Below are 15495 nucleotides of genomic sequence, written 5' to 3'. Positions count from 1 at the left end.
TACGTGCAACCTTCACGACCCTTGCCACTTCTGAACAATTATTTATTAAATGCTTTTTCAGCTTCCCTCTGAAAACTCTCATAATGTATTTAGGAAAGGAACTTTATGTCCCGATCTTCATTACTAGCCACCAAGTTAATCATAAAAAGAAACACATAACCATTAAAATAAAATCACCCCGCATTGTCTCATGGCCCACTAGTGATTCAGGTACATGTTGCTCTTTGGGAAAACACTGCTTTTGGCCAAAGTTCAGACCTTCTACCAAAGCTCTGGCTACCAAAGCTGCCTACGCACTGAATCCAGCAGTAGAAGGGCTGAGCGCCTCTGCTGGCCGCCCCTGCCTTCCGCCTTCCCTTTCTGTTGGCCTGGCCTCTCCCTGCAGGTCTGGCTTTGTTCCCGCATCTCTGGCCTTCCCACTGTCCCCCTTCCCCAGCGCTCCCCTCCCTGGCTTTCTGGGTCCTCTGTCTACCTTTGACCTGCCGATGCCCCTCCCTCGGCTGCTTTTCCCAGAGTCCAGCACACATGAACACCCTCGCCCCCCAGTGTCCAGGGACACAGTGCTGGGTCCTGGAGAGGGGACACCCCTTCTCCCTCAGGTTCTCTCTGCCAGCTGCTCTGCTGGGCTGTGGGGCTCAGCCCCTCTGTGCTGTGCTCTGCCCTCACAGGACCCCAAGCCCCTGCCGTATCTCCGCCACGACCAGCCCTACACGTTCGACATCAACCTGTCTGTCACCCTGAAAGGTACTGTCGTGGGGTCGAAGGGTATGTCCAGCAGCTGGGTGGACCCCTGTGCCCATGTGCCATTGCCCAGGTGGTTGCTGAGCTTCTGAAGGGGGGAGGTGATGGGGTGCCACCTGCTGCAGACTGGGAGACATGGGGGCTCTTGTAAAGGATGGGAAGGGACACCCTTGTGCTCATTGCGAGCCACACGGGGCCCGTGTGGCCTTAGCCCCATAGCACCGGGCTCTCAGCTGTTAGGGCCAGAAACCGTGGAGTCTGGGACCTTCACCCTCCACTTGAATCCCCTCTCCAGCCTCTCCAACCAAAGTCTGCCCAGCCTCTGCTCACACGCCACTGCCAACCCCTCACCCTTGAGTGGCATGTTTTGTCCAGTGCCCGTTTGAAAGCCTGTCCTCCTGGGCCTGTCTCTGTCCTCCGGGACCACATGGAGCCAGCACACCTAGCCCCCAGGTCCTGCTCTCGGTCAGCCCTGAGAGCCTCGCAGCAGGGCCTGCGTCCCCCTGAGGCTGCCCAGCTGGGCTGAGGTAACAGGCCAGTGGAGCAGTAGTAAGAGAGAGCCGGGCTCTGCAGGCCACGGCTGGGGTTCGAGTCTTGGTTCTGCCCCTGCCCAGCGGTGGGACTTTGGACAAGTTACTGAATCTGTCTGTGCCAGTTTGTCGTCTGAAAAGTGGGATAATAGTGGTATCGACTTCAAGGTGTAATTGTGAGCGGTAAGCAAGGTGATTCACATCAAGGTCTAGAACAGCACCTGCACCTGGGTAGAATCAGGTGTCATTTTCCGATCCTGATGGGGGCCCTTGGCGCTGGGAGAGGGCTCGTCTAGGGGCTGCACACAGACGTCCTGGGCCACACTCTGGCCAATCTCTTTTCTTCCTAGATCTCGCTCCTCTTTTTGTCCTGTTTACATACCCCAGGCTCTGCTGTGGCTCTGTCGCTGCAGCTTCCAGGGTCTCCATCCTTCACGGAGGTGATCCTGGCAGCAGGCTGTGTCCACCAGGAAGAGGAAGGAGCTGTCTCTCTCAGGAGGAGGTTGCTCCACACAAGAAAGGGCTCCTAGGAAGAGCCTCGTAGCCGCCAGAGCGCCCCTGGAAAACTGTGCTGGTCCCACTCTTTCACGTTATCAATTGGGAAAGTGAGGCTCAGAGAGGAAGAGGGATTCACCGCAAGTCATTTAGCCGGCCGATGGAAAGGCTGAGACTACAGCCAAATGTCATAAGCTCTAGGCTGGTGTCCTCCTACCCACAAATGCCTCTTTGGAGGTCATTTCTCTCTTGTTTTCATCCTGACCATCTGGAAACATCCAGGGGAGTGCACTGTCGGAGAAAGGGACAAGATTATCAAGAAGTTGCAGTGCCCAGAGATGTAGAAAGACCTGGAAGAGGGAGGACCGGGTGCAGGGATGGCTTCCAAGACCCTTCCCCACACCAGTCCTGAATGTGCAGTTCTGATGTTCTGAGTTGGGGTCTGGGTGAAGCAGGCTTGGGGGACCCTGACCTTCCATGGGGCCGATGAGCACACCTGTTCTATGCAGCCTCAGAAAGGAAGACAGGGCCAGGGGAGGAAGGCCAGTCCTTGGGGAGCAGAAGAGCTTTCTGATTATTAGCACGCTTCAGAAATGGTACAGCAATGGCCTGGTACCTTGTGTGTAGTAGGTGTGTAATTGTTTAATAAATATTGTTGAAATAGTAGCACATTATCCATCACGGGAGGAGTCTGGCAGGGGACAGATGGCCCCAGCTGTCCAAAGGGCTCTGGGGGGGGGGTATGGCAAGTTGGTTTCAGTTTGTACAGTATCTCCAGTTGATGACCAGCTTCCAGGAGCATCATGTTAAGGGGGGTTCTGAGGCTGCATCTGATCTCAGAGGATACCAGTACTGTGATCAATTTGTGCTGTCTGCTGTGGGTGTGGGAGGAGGAAGTGGTGTCTTGTGTGCATCTCTTTGCCATCCGTGGACTAGATCCTCTCTGTGGACGCCTCCCAGCTCTGATATCGTATGAGCTCATTGGTTCATGGACTCTTTAGGTAGAATCACATTAGACAATGGGAAGCTTAAACCACAAAACGATTCCCCCTACGAGGTGGGTCCCTCCCTCCTTGATGAATAGAATTAGGTCTCTTTGTCAATGTTACTTGTCTTGTCTACCCAACAGGAGAAGGAATGAACCAAGCAGCTACCATATGCAGGTCCAATTTTAAGGTAAGCTTTGAAGTTAGGCAAACTGCTTTTTGGAAGTGAGGGAGACCTTTCTTCCTGGGAGGACCAGGGGGATAGCATCCATTTTGGGCTATGATGATGGGTCAGCATGTGGGCCTAGAGCTTCCATGGCCCTTTTTCTTTCCAAAGAGGCCAGGAGGTCACAGAGGCCCCTCCAGACGGAGGCTGCATGGACACGGCCAGTGCTTTTCCTGGGGAATAATAGATATTCCTCTAAGGGGCTAGTCCCTGACTTCTGTCTTGCCAGGGGCTGGGTTGATCAGAGTGACGTATTTTTTTAAAGTGAACTTTTATTTGATGTATAACACATAGATATGAAAATGCACACATTATAAGTGTACAGCTCAATGAATTCTCACAAAACAACATCCCTGTGCAACCAGCACCCGGATCAAGAAACGGGAAACCTCCAGGACCTCAGCTGTCCCCTGGGGCCCCTTCCAGGCACATTACCCCTCTCCCCGTCGGGTGTAAACTTTCTCCTGACTTCGCTTACCCTCCATTCATTTTGTCTGTTTTTTTAATTTTATAAAAACAGAATCATATGGTATATACTCTTTTCTATCTGGCTTCTTCTTCTTTTTTTTTTTTTTTTTTGCGGTACACTGGCCTCTCACTGTTGTGGCCCCTCCCGTTGCGGAGCACAGGCTCCGGAGGCGCAGGCTCAGCGGCCATGGCTCACGGGCACAGCCGCTCTGCGGCATGTGGGATCTTCCCGGACCAGGGCACGAACCCGCGTCCCCTGCATCGGCAGGCAGACTCTCAACCACTGCGCCACCAGGGAAGCCCTGGCTTCTTTTGTTTTAACATTATGTTTCTGAGATTCAACCATGTTGCAGTTTGCAGTGACAGTTCATGATTCTTAGCTGTTGTATCGTGTTCACAGTATAAATGTTCCACAATGGATTTTTCCATTCTACTCTTGATGGACATTTGGGTTGTTTCCATTTTTAGGGGGAGAGTTACTGTGAAAATTCTAGTCCAAGTCTTTTGGTGCGTGTATGTGTGCATGTCTGTTGGGTGGATATCCAGGAATGGAATTGCTGGGTCATAGAGGATATGTATCCATACTCAGCTGAGGGGTACATCCAAACACTTCTCCAAAGGGCTTGTTCCAATTTATACTCACACGTGCAGCATGTAAGCGTTTTGGCTGCTCCACATCCAAGTCAACACGTGATATCGCCGGCCTTTTCATTTCCGCCTTTCTGGGGGATTGTGATTTCTGTTTGCATCTCCCTAAAGACTGATGCAGGGCTTCCCTGGTGGCGCAGTGGTTGAGAGTCCGCCTGCCGATGCAGGGGACACGGGTTCGTGCCCCGGTCCGGGAGGATCCCACATGCCGCGGAGCGACTGGGCCCGTGAGCCATGGCCACTGAGCCTGCGCATCCGGAGCCTGTGCTCCGCAACGGGAGAGGCCACGGCAGTGAGAGGCCTGCCTACTGCAAAAAAAAAAAAAGACTGATGCAGCCGGGCACCTTGTTATATGCTTGTTGGCCATTTGAACATCCTCTGATTCAATGTATTCCTTTTTCCTCCAGTCTCCCTTCTAATTTAACTTTATTCTGGGCTCCTTAGGCTACTAAGAAGGAATATGGGGGCCTCCTTGAAGGGGTCTCTTGGGTAATAATCCATTTCTAAGATTTCCTCTGCCTGGAGGTGTAGCTCCAGGAGTGGCAGATCTGAGAAGCTGTGACCTTGGAGAGGCACAGGCATGCCACCTCTGAGCTGCTCTGTGGGGGGGGGGGGGGGGGGGGGCGTGTGGTCCTCGGCCCGCCCCCACCAAGCCTGACCTCCTTCAATGCTCCTTCATTCCTCAGTCTGCTCTGAGGTTCTGTTTGAGTCGTTCAGCTCTGTTGCCCAGTGTCTGTTCCAAAGCCCAGGGTGGGAGAATGGAAAGGAGGTCTTTGCTCATGAGAAGCTTCTGCTATGACGAGGACCTAGACCGTGTCAACTTAGGACTCAGGGGTGATCGCAGGACAGGGTGGAATTATGGACAGATGAGCACATTGCAGATTGAGGGTCTGCGCAGTGAGGTCGGCTCCTCGGGGAGCGCTTCGTGGAGAAGGTGGGTTAGGGGAGGGCTGGAAGGGGCAGAGGAGCGGGGGCTGTCGCTGCTGAAGGGGTGGGGAGAGAGGCGGGGAGGGTCACAGGGTAGCTGCAGGAGGACAGCTTGTCCTTGCTCTGAGGGCCGGGAGAGAGCCCAGGGAAGGCCTCAGTGAGTGGCGCAGGCTGGCAGACTGCTCCAGGAGGCTGGGGGAAGCCCACCCTGCCCGTCCCCGCCTCTGTGTCCCTCGCCCGCAGTATATGTACTGGACGATGTTGCAGCAGCTCACCCACCACTCTGTCAATGGCTGCAACCTGCGGCCGGGGGACCTCTTGGCTTCTGGAACCATCAGCGGGCCGGTGAGTATCTGCTTGCCTTGGGGGCTGCCCTATTCCCCCTACAAACTGCAGGGCCCTCAGCTCTCCCTTGAGAAGGGATTCCAGCCCGAAGTAGGTGTGTCTTTCAACTCTGTCCTACTCAGAGCTTCATCCGTCTCTGGGTGCGGGAGGAGCTTCTATTTCAAGTTCAGAAGAGGCTGGTGTAGGGATGAGAGGCTGTGTGTACTGGGGGAGAGTGAGAGTGACACGGGGGCACACGCAGGAAGCCACTATAGTGTCTGGTTGTCACCACCTCACAGTGCCCCCACCCAGGAGGAGTGGCCCACTGATTCCCCCCAGCCCCCCTCCACGAGCCATTGGTGATGACTTTTGGGTGGTGCGTGTACCAGTCACTTCCGGCAAGGTCGAGACTGCAGGCTCTTTGATGGAGAATCTCTTCCCAGTGGGTGGGGTCAGGCACGACAGCGTCTGGGTAAGCCGCAGTCTCCGGAGCCGGCAGGGGCCTGGCAGGAGGGGCCTGGGCACACTCATCCAGCATCCCGCACCTCCGCGTCCTGGATGGAGTGAGCAGGGCAGGTAGAGTGCCCGGCCTCGAGGACACTTCTGCAGTGGTCCCACCGAGGCAGGGTCTCTGAGGGCCGCGGGATCCCCCGCCCCTTCCCAGCCCCCCCCGGCCCCCACCTTGCTAACCACTGCCCACACCAGATCCGCCACGCTCACCGTGATGTAAATACATATCACATCTTCTTCCCTTTCCCGTTATGAAGGAGCCAGAGAGCTTTGGCTGCATGCTGGAGCTGTCGTGGAAGGGAACGAGGGCCATAGAGGTGGGGAATGGACAGACCAGGAAGTTTCTGCTGGACGGGGATGAAGTCATCATCACAGGTGAGGGGGCCGGGGCCCGTGGGCGTCCTCTCTCCTCCTCGCCCGCGGGCGCTGTCCTAACCGTCTGGCCAGGAAGCCATCTGTCCCAACTCATCCCCACTCTGGCAGTCCCAGGTCTGTGTCTGCTTGTACTGGCCTTCGCCCCAACCCTGGCTGCCGGGGACTTTATTTTTGTTTAAATTAAAAAATTTTTTTTAATCTTTTGGCTGCACTGCGCGGCATGTGGGATCTTAGTTCCCCGACCAGGGATCGAACCCACGCCCCCTGCATCGGAAGCGCAGAGTCTTAACCACTAGACGACCAGGGAAGTCCCTGCCAGGGACTTTAAATCGGAGTCTCCCCGAACCAAAAAGACTGCAGAAGTCCCGCTTTGTCTCCTTCCTCCCTGAGCGAAATTCTAAAATAATGGCAGGTTCCCATTGTTCTGGACTCTGCAGTGCAAAGACCCTGTGTCCTAGGACCTTGTGCCCTATGACCCTGTGCCTTATGACCTGGCTGAGTTAGTGACAAGATTTCCCAGCAGCCCATTCCGAGGAGGTCAGGCCAGGGCACTCCTTACATCTTGGGGGATCGTTCTGTCCACCACATATCATTGCTGGAGAAGAAGGTGCCACCGTGGTCAGCAGCCCGCTACTCAGGGTCAGGTGCAGGTTGGGCTCCCACATCCCCACCGGCCCTGTGACCTTCCTCAAGTTATTGAACCTTTGTGAACTCAGTTTCCTCATCTTTAAAATGGAGTTAATGATAGATACAGTAGTTAACCTCACAGCATGGTTGTAAGGATGAGACGAACCAGTTTATTCCTTCAGGGGACGTTTCTGGAGCAGCTGCTGTGACTCCCATGCTGGGGTTCAGGGGTGAACAAGGCAAGTGCAGGATCTGCCCCCTGGGGTCATGTTCCACTGTCACTGGTGCACCTGCATTTTACAGGTGGGAAAATGAAGGCCTAGCAGGGGGAAAATAACTTGCCCAGGATCTTGCAACCAGTAAGTCATGAAATCAGATTTCGCATCCAGGCAGCTTATCTTCAGAACCCCAATTCTTAAGCCTTTCATAATATCTAAAGAGCCTAACAAGGTGCAGGGTACCTTGTGAGTGCTTAAAATTGGTGACGGTCTTCACCGTTGTCCTCATTGTCATTGCTGTTTTTTCCAGAACCCAGTTTTGAGAAAGCCCAGCATCCTGACCCCTCCTTAATAGGAGTCCCTACCTGAAGCGTGGGAATCAGCCATGCCCATCTGCCCTGCAGGCAGGTTAAGGGGGCGCCCGTTCTCTGCACTCGCTCTCCACATCCTGGTCTCTGCCTGCCGACCACACATTTCCCTTCCTGTGTCCTATTGTCACCCCTACTTCCTGCGCCTGTCTTGGTACTGCTGACTCTCTGCTCTGTGGGCTGGGACCTTGGACCCATTTCATCTGCACATCCTGTCGGCCATCCCTCTGAAGTGTCCTGCCATCTCTGTGCAGCTGGCTTGCTCCGAGCACCATCCTTCTGTGTCTGGATTGCTTGCACAGCTTCGCTCCAGCCCCCTGCAATCCATCCTGCTCATGGTGCCTGGAAAATCATCTTCAGGTCTGCTTTCCCCCGTTACTCTTCTCTTCCTGATTTTCTCGTGGCGCCCTGTCGCCTGTGTCATAAATTCATACCCTTCCCTCATCTGATTCTGTTCCCCCCACTGAGCCTCATTCTAACCATAACCCTGCTTTCCCTACTGCCTGCAGACCTTTGAGCTTAAATCTGGCTCAGTTTAAATGATGCCTTCTCTGGTTGCTCAGGGACAACCAGTCTGTCCTCTCCATGAGCAACTCGCTGAATTCTGGTTAATTGTACGCACGTCAGTTTCCATGCTTAGCTAAGAGCTTGTATTAGTTTCCCAGGGCTGCTGGAACAAATGACCACAAACTTGCTGGCTTAAAACAAAAACGTGTTCTCTCTTGGTTCTAGAGGGCAGAAGTCTGAAGTCCAGGTGTTGTCAGGGCCACACTTGTTCCAGAGGTTCAAGGGGAGGATCCAGTCCCTGCCGCTTCCAGCTGCTGGTGGCTACTGGCATTCCTTGGCTTGAGTCCACATCACTCCAGTCTCTACCTCCGTCTTCACATTGCCTCCTCTGCTTCTGTCCGTCAAATGTCCCTCTGCTTCTCTCTTATGACACACTTGTGATGGCATTTGGGGTCCACCCAGATAAGCTCCTTGTCTTAAGATCCGTAACTTAATCACATCTGCAAAAACATTACCATATAAGGTAACATTCACAGGTTCCGTGGTTTAGTATTTGATACTTTTGGGGGGCATTAGTCAGCCTACTACAGAGTTCTTAGAGGACAAGGTCCAGACCTTCCCTCTCTCTACAGTCTGACTGTGTGCCAGCCACATAGTGGGTGTTCAGTGTGGTTGTTGGTTGGTTGAATAAATGAAGTGGATTTAGTAGAGAAGATGCAGGCAGAGCTCAAGACAGCAGCAAATAATGCCCAGAATTAACCAGTAAGTACCCATTTTGCCCCTACTCTTCCTACAGCCCTATCATACCCTTTCTAATACCAGTTTTAACTAACGGTTCCTGAATATCTGTGGGGGCCAACCATGTTACAGCCACATCCGATTCCATGATTCTGTTTCATACTCACAGAAGCCCTTGGGTAAGGTCATTGCCCCGATTTTACAGAGTAGAAAACTTAGGTTGATTGGAGATAGGTTATTGGCGGAAATTCACACACTGAGGGAGCAGGATAGGGTTCGGGTCTTCTGATTCCCTTGCCAGCTTTGATCAAGAGGTCCTACAGTTCTTGCCAGAGCTACTGCAGGCCCTCAGTCGTGGTTCTGTGGATCGAGTGAAAGCGTTTTCTGAAGTTTTGGTTTGAGGAAAGGAAGGAAGGAGATGGGATGGGAGAGGAGGAAATGACGGCTTCAGCTCTCTTGTCACTGTTGTATAAGCCCCCAGCTAAGCCGCTGTGGACCCGGCAGCTGCCCAGGGCCTGGAAGAAAGGAGATGAGTACTCAGGCAGATGGGATTCACATGTGTTCTTGGCATTTGAGTCAAGGAAGGGGTGAGGACGGAGCCAGGATGCTGCGAGGGTCACTTGTGTGTGTACAGCGCCTTTGCTCCAGAAGGATTTACGGAGGCCAGGCAGAGAAATGCAGAGAAAGGCAATTCCTTGGATCTGAAGATGGACATGTTGGCAAGAAAAGAGGGAAACGGGAATAGATTGGTGGAATTCCCTGGAACAAGAATAAAAATTACAATTTGGCAATAGAAGAGGTATAAGTTATATATTAATCAAACAAAAAAACAAACAAGAAGAGATTTCACACTGAAGGAGATGCCTGCCAAAGTCTAGGGAGTGAATGTGGCTGAGACTTGAGCTCTGTGCTCGCGTGTGGGGAGGTGGACGGGGGGCATGGGCGTGTCAGCTGGGTTGCCTTTGCTGAGGTCACCACAGTGGGCGGAGTGCTGTGCCCTCACCTGCCACGACCCCTCTGGCACCTGATCCGGGTGAGCCACCCTCTTGCTAGAAGCCATCCAGCCTTCTTCCTACTCCTCTGGCTGTACCCGCTCAGATGCCACCGTGTCATCTCCCTGCTCTCTCATCATGGGCGACTATTCCCCAAATCCGTTTCTAACCACTGGAATGATAAAGTGTAGAAACCAGGATCTGAACCCAGGCAGTTGGGTTCCAGGGTCTGTGCTCTCAAACCAATACGTCATGTCGGTTCTCACTTCTGGGAGACCAAAAGCCCCAGCCCAACCAATGGTATCCGCTCCTGTGCTCCAGCCTTGGCCAACCTTTTGGACGAGGAGGCCTCCTCTGTCTACAGAACAGAGCACCCACTGCCAACGCCAGGCATGTGGGCTGTTCCTGCTGCCTGGCACGCCCTCCTCCCCTCCCACCATTCTCAATCCTCATGTCTTCTAACGCCCAACACAAGTTCCATCTTTTTTAGTATTTCCATTCTTGATTCTAGTGTTGCCGCAGACTTCTCCCTTATATCTGTATTGCTTTGACCATTTCCATAGGAATATAAGAAAAGGAAAGTGTTAATATATAGAATGATGCCCTATCTCGAACCAGAAGTCTAGCCTAAAGCTATTCAAAATCATTAACTAAAACAGTCTTCAGCTGAAACACAAGAAAACCACGATGAAGACAACAGTAACGCAATAGCAATTTATTGTGTGCCTACTGTGTGCTAGGTAGCGTGCATGGCACTTTACCTGCATTATCACGTCTAATTCCCATGGTGCTATTACTCTGATTTATAGATGAACCACTGGAGGTCTAGAGAGGGGAAGTAGCTGGACCAGAATCACACAGCTGGCAGGTGGCAGCCCTGGAATGCAACCAACTCCCTTGGAGTGCAAAGCTCACCACCTTCACTTCCCCACAGTTGCAAGCCCTTCCCATTTGCTTTCCCAGATCATTTCCTTTAGGTTCATTCGGTGACATAATACGGTTGGGACTCCCCTGAAGCTCTGGTGGCAGAGGAAACCCTGGTTTCAGGCCTGGCTCTGCCAGTAACTCAGCTGGGTCTGGCTCCTGGCTCTGGGCCTTGGGATCTCCTCCCTCTGGGAGGTGACGGGTGCACCCAGGCGTGGCATTCCAGGAAGCTGGAAAACTGGGCTGTAGCTATGGATTCTCGGTCCCATGGGTGGGATGGAGTTGGGGAATAGGCAGAGGGTCAGATTTCAGGAAAGGGCCAGTGAGATCAGATAACATTCCAGAGGAGATGAGTATACTTTTCGCTTCCATTTCCATGGTTGATGGAGCCCAACCCAGGGAGGCAGGGAGCTGCTTTTCCCCTCTGCCCAGGGCTCGGTGACACGCTCTGACTTGGGTGCAGACTTTCCTCATGCTCTGGCCTCTCGGGGCCCTCTGTCCCTGCCTGAACGCACCTGCCCCCAGCTTCTCCTCCCTGCACTGGAGAGCAGCAGCTTGGGAGCCTGGAAAGACCTTCCTCAGCTGGGTGCAGAGCCTCACTTTTCATTCTCTGGGCCAGTGGTCTCAACCAGAGTGGCTTTGCCCCTTGGGGGACATTTGGCGACATCTGGAGACAGTTCTGGCTGTCTCCGAATGGCAGCCAGGGATGCTGCTAAACATCCTAAGTGGACAGAACAGCTTCTCATGAGAAAGAATCATCTGACTCAAAAGGTCGTCTCTGATGTTAAGAAACCCCATGTGGACCATCTGCTTGGCAGCTGTAAAATGGGGAGGAAGTGGCCAGCTTTCCCACCAGGATGTAATCGTGCATCTGTTCTCAGGAAGCAGGCAGGGCTGTTTGCTGGGGGTGGGTGGGGTGGCTCTGTTGTAACCCAGGGCAGGAAGGAGCAATGTGAACGACAGAGCACCCGGCGTTGGTGTGGGGAGGAGGACACCCTCTCAGTATTTGCAGCTCTCCAGGAAGAAGGCGCTTTAAAAATGCTGCAGCTTAGGGCTTCCCTGGTGGCACAGTGGTTAGGAGTCCGCCTGCCAATGCAGGGGATGTGGGTTCGTGCCCCGGTCTGGGAGGATCCCACATGCCGTGGAGCGGCTGGGCCCGTGAGCCGTGGACGCTGAGCCTGCGCGTCCGGAGCCTGTGCTCCGCAACGGTAGAGGCCACAACAGTGAGAGGCCCGCGTACCACAAAAAAAAAAAAAATGCAGCTTGGAGTGAGCTGCTTTGATAAATGATTGATGAATTTCTGCCAGGTTTTGCTTCCATAGGCTTTTTTTCCCCCCAGGGACATGAATATTTCTGAGCATTGAGATTCTAAAGTGACTGATGGAAAAATAATGAAACAGAATAGGCAAGGGTGTCGCTCTGGACAAAAGGTGACACTGAGTGTTAAGGGTCAGCACTGGGGTGGCAAGGATGTGCCTCGGTGATGCCGGGGAGGGCGAGGGGCTGGTTTGGGGATGTTGCTGGTGTCCAAGCTGCCACCTCCCCAGAGAAGGCCAGCAGTCAGAGCAGCCCTCACGGGGAGGACCGGTGGGATGACTGGGCAGGTGGGAGGAAGTGGGAGGAGACAGGCTGGGTAGGCTGTATTGAGCTACAGGTGGCCGTGAGGACTGTCCCTGGGCTCACTGGAAGGGCTCATTGGGACGTCCCTGACCCCATCTCCCAAAGATGTCTTTGGTCTCAGCGTTCAGTTGGCTGGGAGTCCTCTCAGCAGTGAGCTTCGATTTGTTTCTCTCAGCTGTGGGAATATTGCAACTCCTTGCTTTCCCTTCTTCACATTGGGTAGCAGAAGGCCTAACTCCAGGTTTGGGAGTCGTCTTCAGCAGGTGAGGGGGTCTGGTGTTTTGTGTAACTCAAGGTCACGGGCATCCCCTGCAGTGGCCCTCGTGTTCGTCATGGGCAGGTGGCCGTCACCTCAGCACTGCCGTGGCTCATGGTGCTTGAGAAGCATCTCGATCTGAGGAGCCTTGGAGCCTCTGTATAGGCCTGACACTCATAAGTCTATGTGCTTCCATCTATCTTCTCTCTAGGGGCCACTGGAGAGGGCGCTGTTTAAAACATAGCTGTAAAACACAGCTTTCACTGTCTTGCTGAAAACTCCTGAGTCACCTCAGTGCCCTCAGGAAAAGGTTCAAACTCCTTCACGTGGCTTCTAAGAACACCCTGTAATCTGGCTTCTCAGGGGACCCCACACAACAGCTTCACTGAATAAATGCACCTCGTGCATCTCTCGCCTTGGTCTCCGTGTCTTTGCACACGCTGTTCCCTCTGTCTGGCACACCCTTTTCATTGTGTCCCCCCTGGTGAACTCGTATCCACCTGTCGAGTCCCAGCTCCGATGTTCCCTCCTTTCTGCTCCTGTTTCCTCCATGCTGCTCTCCCAGCTCCTCATAGACTTGTCTGCTCTGACTCAGACAGCTGCTCCCACTCAGTGGACCCTTCTTAGGTCCAGGGACAAGGGCCTCCTCCTCTCTGCCTTTCTGTTGAAATGGAATTGAGTGAATTTGTTTAACATCTGCTCTGGGAGACATGTCATGCTAGGGCTTCAGCCACATGTTTCATCGAATCCTTACAACCCTGAGAGGTAAGGATTGCTATTCCCATTTGCAGACAAGGGGGCTGAGCTCAGAGGTTAAACGAGTTGCCCCTAATCCCCCAGCTTATAATCATCATTATAGCTGACACTGGGCATTTCCCCTGGGCAAGGCACTCTTTTGGAGTTCTCTGTGTATTAACTCATATCATCTTTGCAACAGCCCTACGCAGTGAGTACTATCATTAGATCCATTTCACAGATGAGGAAACAGTTCCAGAGACTTCGCTCGTGGTCCAGTGGTAAAGTCTCCACACTCCCAATGCAGGGGACCCGGGTTTGATCCCTGGTCAGGAAACTAGATCCCACATGCTGCAACTAGGCTAAAGGAGCCTGCATGCCACAATGAAGATCCCACGTGCCACAACTAAGACCCGATGCAGCCAAATAAATAAATATTAAAAGTAAAAAAAACAACGAAAAGAAAAGAAACTGAGTTCCAAGGGGACTCAAGGTCATGGAGCCAGTAGGTGGAAGAGCCAGGCTTTGAACCCAGTCAGTCTAGCCTCAGGCTAATTAGCAAGCCTAGGATTTGAACTCAGAGTTACTTAGGGAGAGTTGACCTATACCTATTGCTTTACCTCTCAGGAAAGCCAAGGTGCCATCCTTGCACCGCTTGTGAGGGTCCCTGACAGTAGGGCGGGCCTGGAGTTCCATCTCGGTGCACCTGTAGCTCTGCCCAGCTTCTGGAGAAGGTGGTTTTTCTGTCGAAAATACGTTTGTCATTCGGATGGCGCCTTCCTGCCTTGGGCCCAGCTGTGTGCTGACCGGCACCGTGGCCTCTTGGGCGTTGGTTCCCCTGAGCCCAGCGGCTTCGTGGCTGACCCCTGTCCTCCTCTGTTGCAGGACAGTGCCAGGGGGACGGGTACCGCATTGGCTTTGGCCAGTGTGTGGGAAAAGTGCTGCCGGCCCTCTCAGCGGCCTGAGGTTCTCTCTGCCTTCCTGGAAACACAAGCCTTGAGCACTGCCCTCTCCACCTCCCTGCGGGGGACCAGGGGCCCCAATGAGGCCGCAGGCCTGGTTCTTCATTCAGTAATAAATAAAGCCATCGTGCTCCCTCTCCATCTGGGCCTGGCACGGCTCTGAGTGCGCAACGTCTCCTCGTGTTCTTGGTTTGACCCAGTGGGTCAAGGTGTGTACCGCTTCCTTGAGAGACATTCATTAATTCGTTTTCTGGTTTTTATTAGTGAGGCTGAGGGTCTGCTGTTCCTCCTCAGACATTCTAGAGCTCCCAGTATTCTCTGGAACACGGAAGAAAGAATGGCACTTGTATCAGCTCAGAGTCCTCCAGAGAAATGCGACCAAGTAGATGTGTATACAGAGAGAGACATTTATTTTAAGGAACTGGCTTATGTGATTGTAGAGGCTGGCAAGTCCAAAATCTGCAGGGTGGGCCACAGGCTCGAGACCCGGGGAAGAGCTACAGTTGGAGTCTGAAGGTGGTCTGCTGGAGAATCCCCAGTTCCAGGGAGATCAGGCTTTTTTCTCTTAAGGCCTTCAGCAGACTAGATGAAGCCCACCCATATTATGGAGGATAATCTGCTTTACTCAAAGTCCCCTGACTTAGATGTTAATCTCACCTGAAATCTACCTTCACAGCCACATCTACACTGATGTTTGATCAAATATGGTTCAGCCAAGTTGGCACATAAATTTACGCACCATGGTACCCCTCACGTTCAGTATTTCTTGGGGACGACTGATGGATGTACGTGGGGTGCAGACTTGGTTCAAGGGCCCTGTAGCCGTATCAGCACATTATGAACCTTTGGCTGAGCCCCCGAGTCAAGGGTTCACACACCTGAACTGTGAGAGGCCAGGAAAAGGGCCAGGGGCTTGCTTTTCTCCCCTTGCAAGCCCACCAGAGTCAGGAGAGTGAGCCTTGCCCCATCTCCTCTGCCCTGCCCGCTGCAGACAGGCAGCCTGGTTCCTGGTGACCACAGGGGAAGAGGATGCCTGGTGACACATCTTGGGCCTAATGGACCCCACACCAGGGCCCGGGAGGATGACTGAGCCTGCGGAGCCTGCCCATTAGATCACGCTAGTCATTCATTCATTTATTCACCAAATCGTTATTGAGTGCCTTCTCTGTGCCAGGTACTGTACCAGGCACAAGAGGTGCAGCAGTCACAGAATAGCTGTGACTTGTGGTGCCCTTGCGCCCTGCGATGATTACTTCCTAGCGGAGGGAGATGGACGGGAAACAAGTGGGCAAGGAAAAGATACGTACTATTGAAACGG

General features: G+C 53.3%; 1 protein-coding gene across 1 annotated transcript in view; it reads left to right on the top strand.

Annotated features, from left to right (window-relative positions):
- Positions 1 to 14319, top strand: part of FAH (fumarylacetoacetate hydrolase) — a 36106-nt gene extending 21787 nt beyond the window's left edge. Inside the window, exons 10-14 of the mRNA XM_065900663.1 lie at positions 669 to 744; positions 2896 to 2942; positions 5265 to 5366; positions 6113 to 6230; positions 14101 to 14319. Of these exons, the coding sequence (XP_065756735.1) occupies positions 669 to 744; positions 2896 to 2942; positions 5265 to 5366; positions 6113 to 6230; positions 14101 to 14180 (423 nt within the window). The 3' untranslated portion in view covers positions 14181 to 14319. The remainder of the gene's footprint in view (positions 1 to 668; positions 745 to 2895; positions 2943 to 5264; positions 5367 to 6112; positions 6231 to 14100) is intronic.
- The last annotated feature ends 1176 nt before the right edge of the window (positions 14320 to 15495 follow it).

The sequence above is a fragment of the Phocoena phocoena genome, chromosome 2 (assembly GCF_963924675.1).
Source record: "Phocoena phocoena chromosome 2, mPhoPho1.1, whole genome shotgun sequence".
NCBI lineage: Eukaryota > Metazoa > Chordata > Mammalia > Artiodactyla > Phocoenidae > Phocoena > Phocoena phocoena.
Note: the sequence above shows the minus strand (reverse complement) of the source record. Positions and strands in the feature narration are given on the sequence as shown.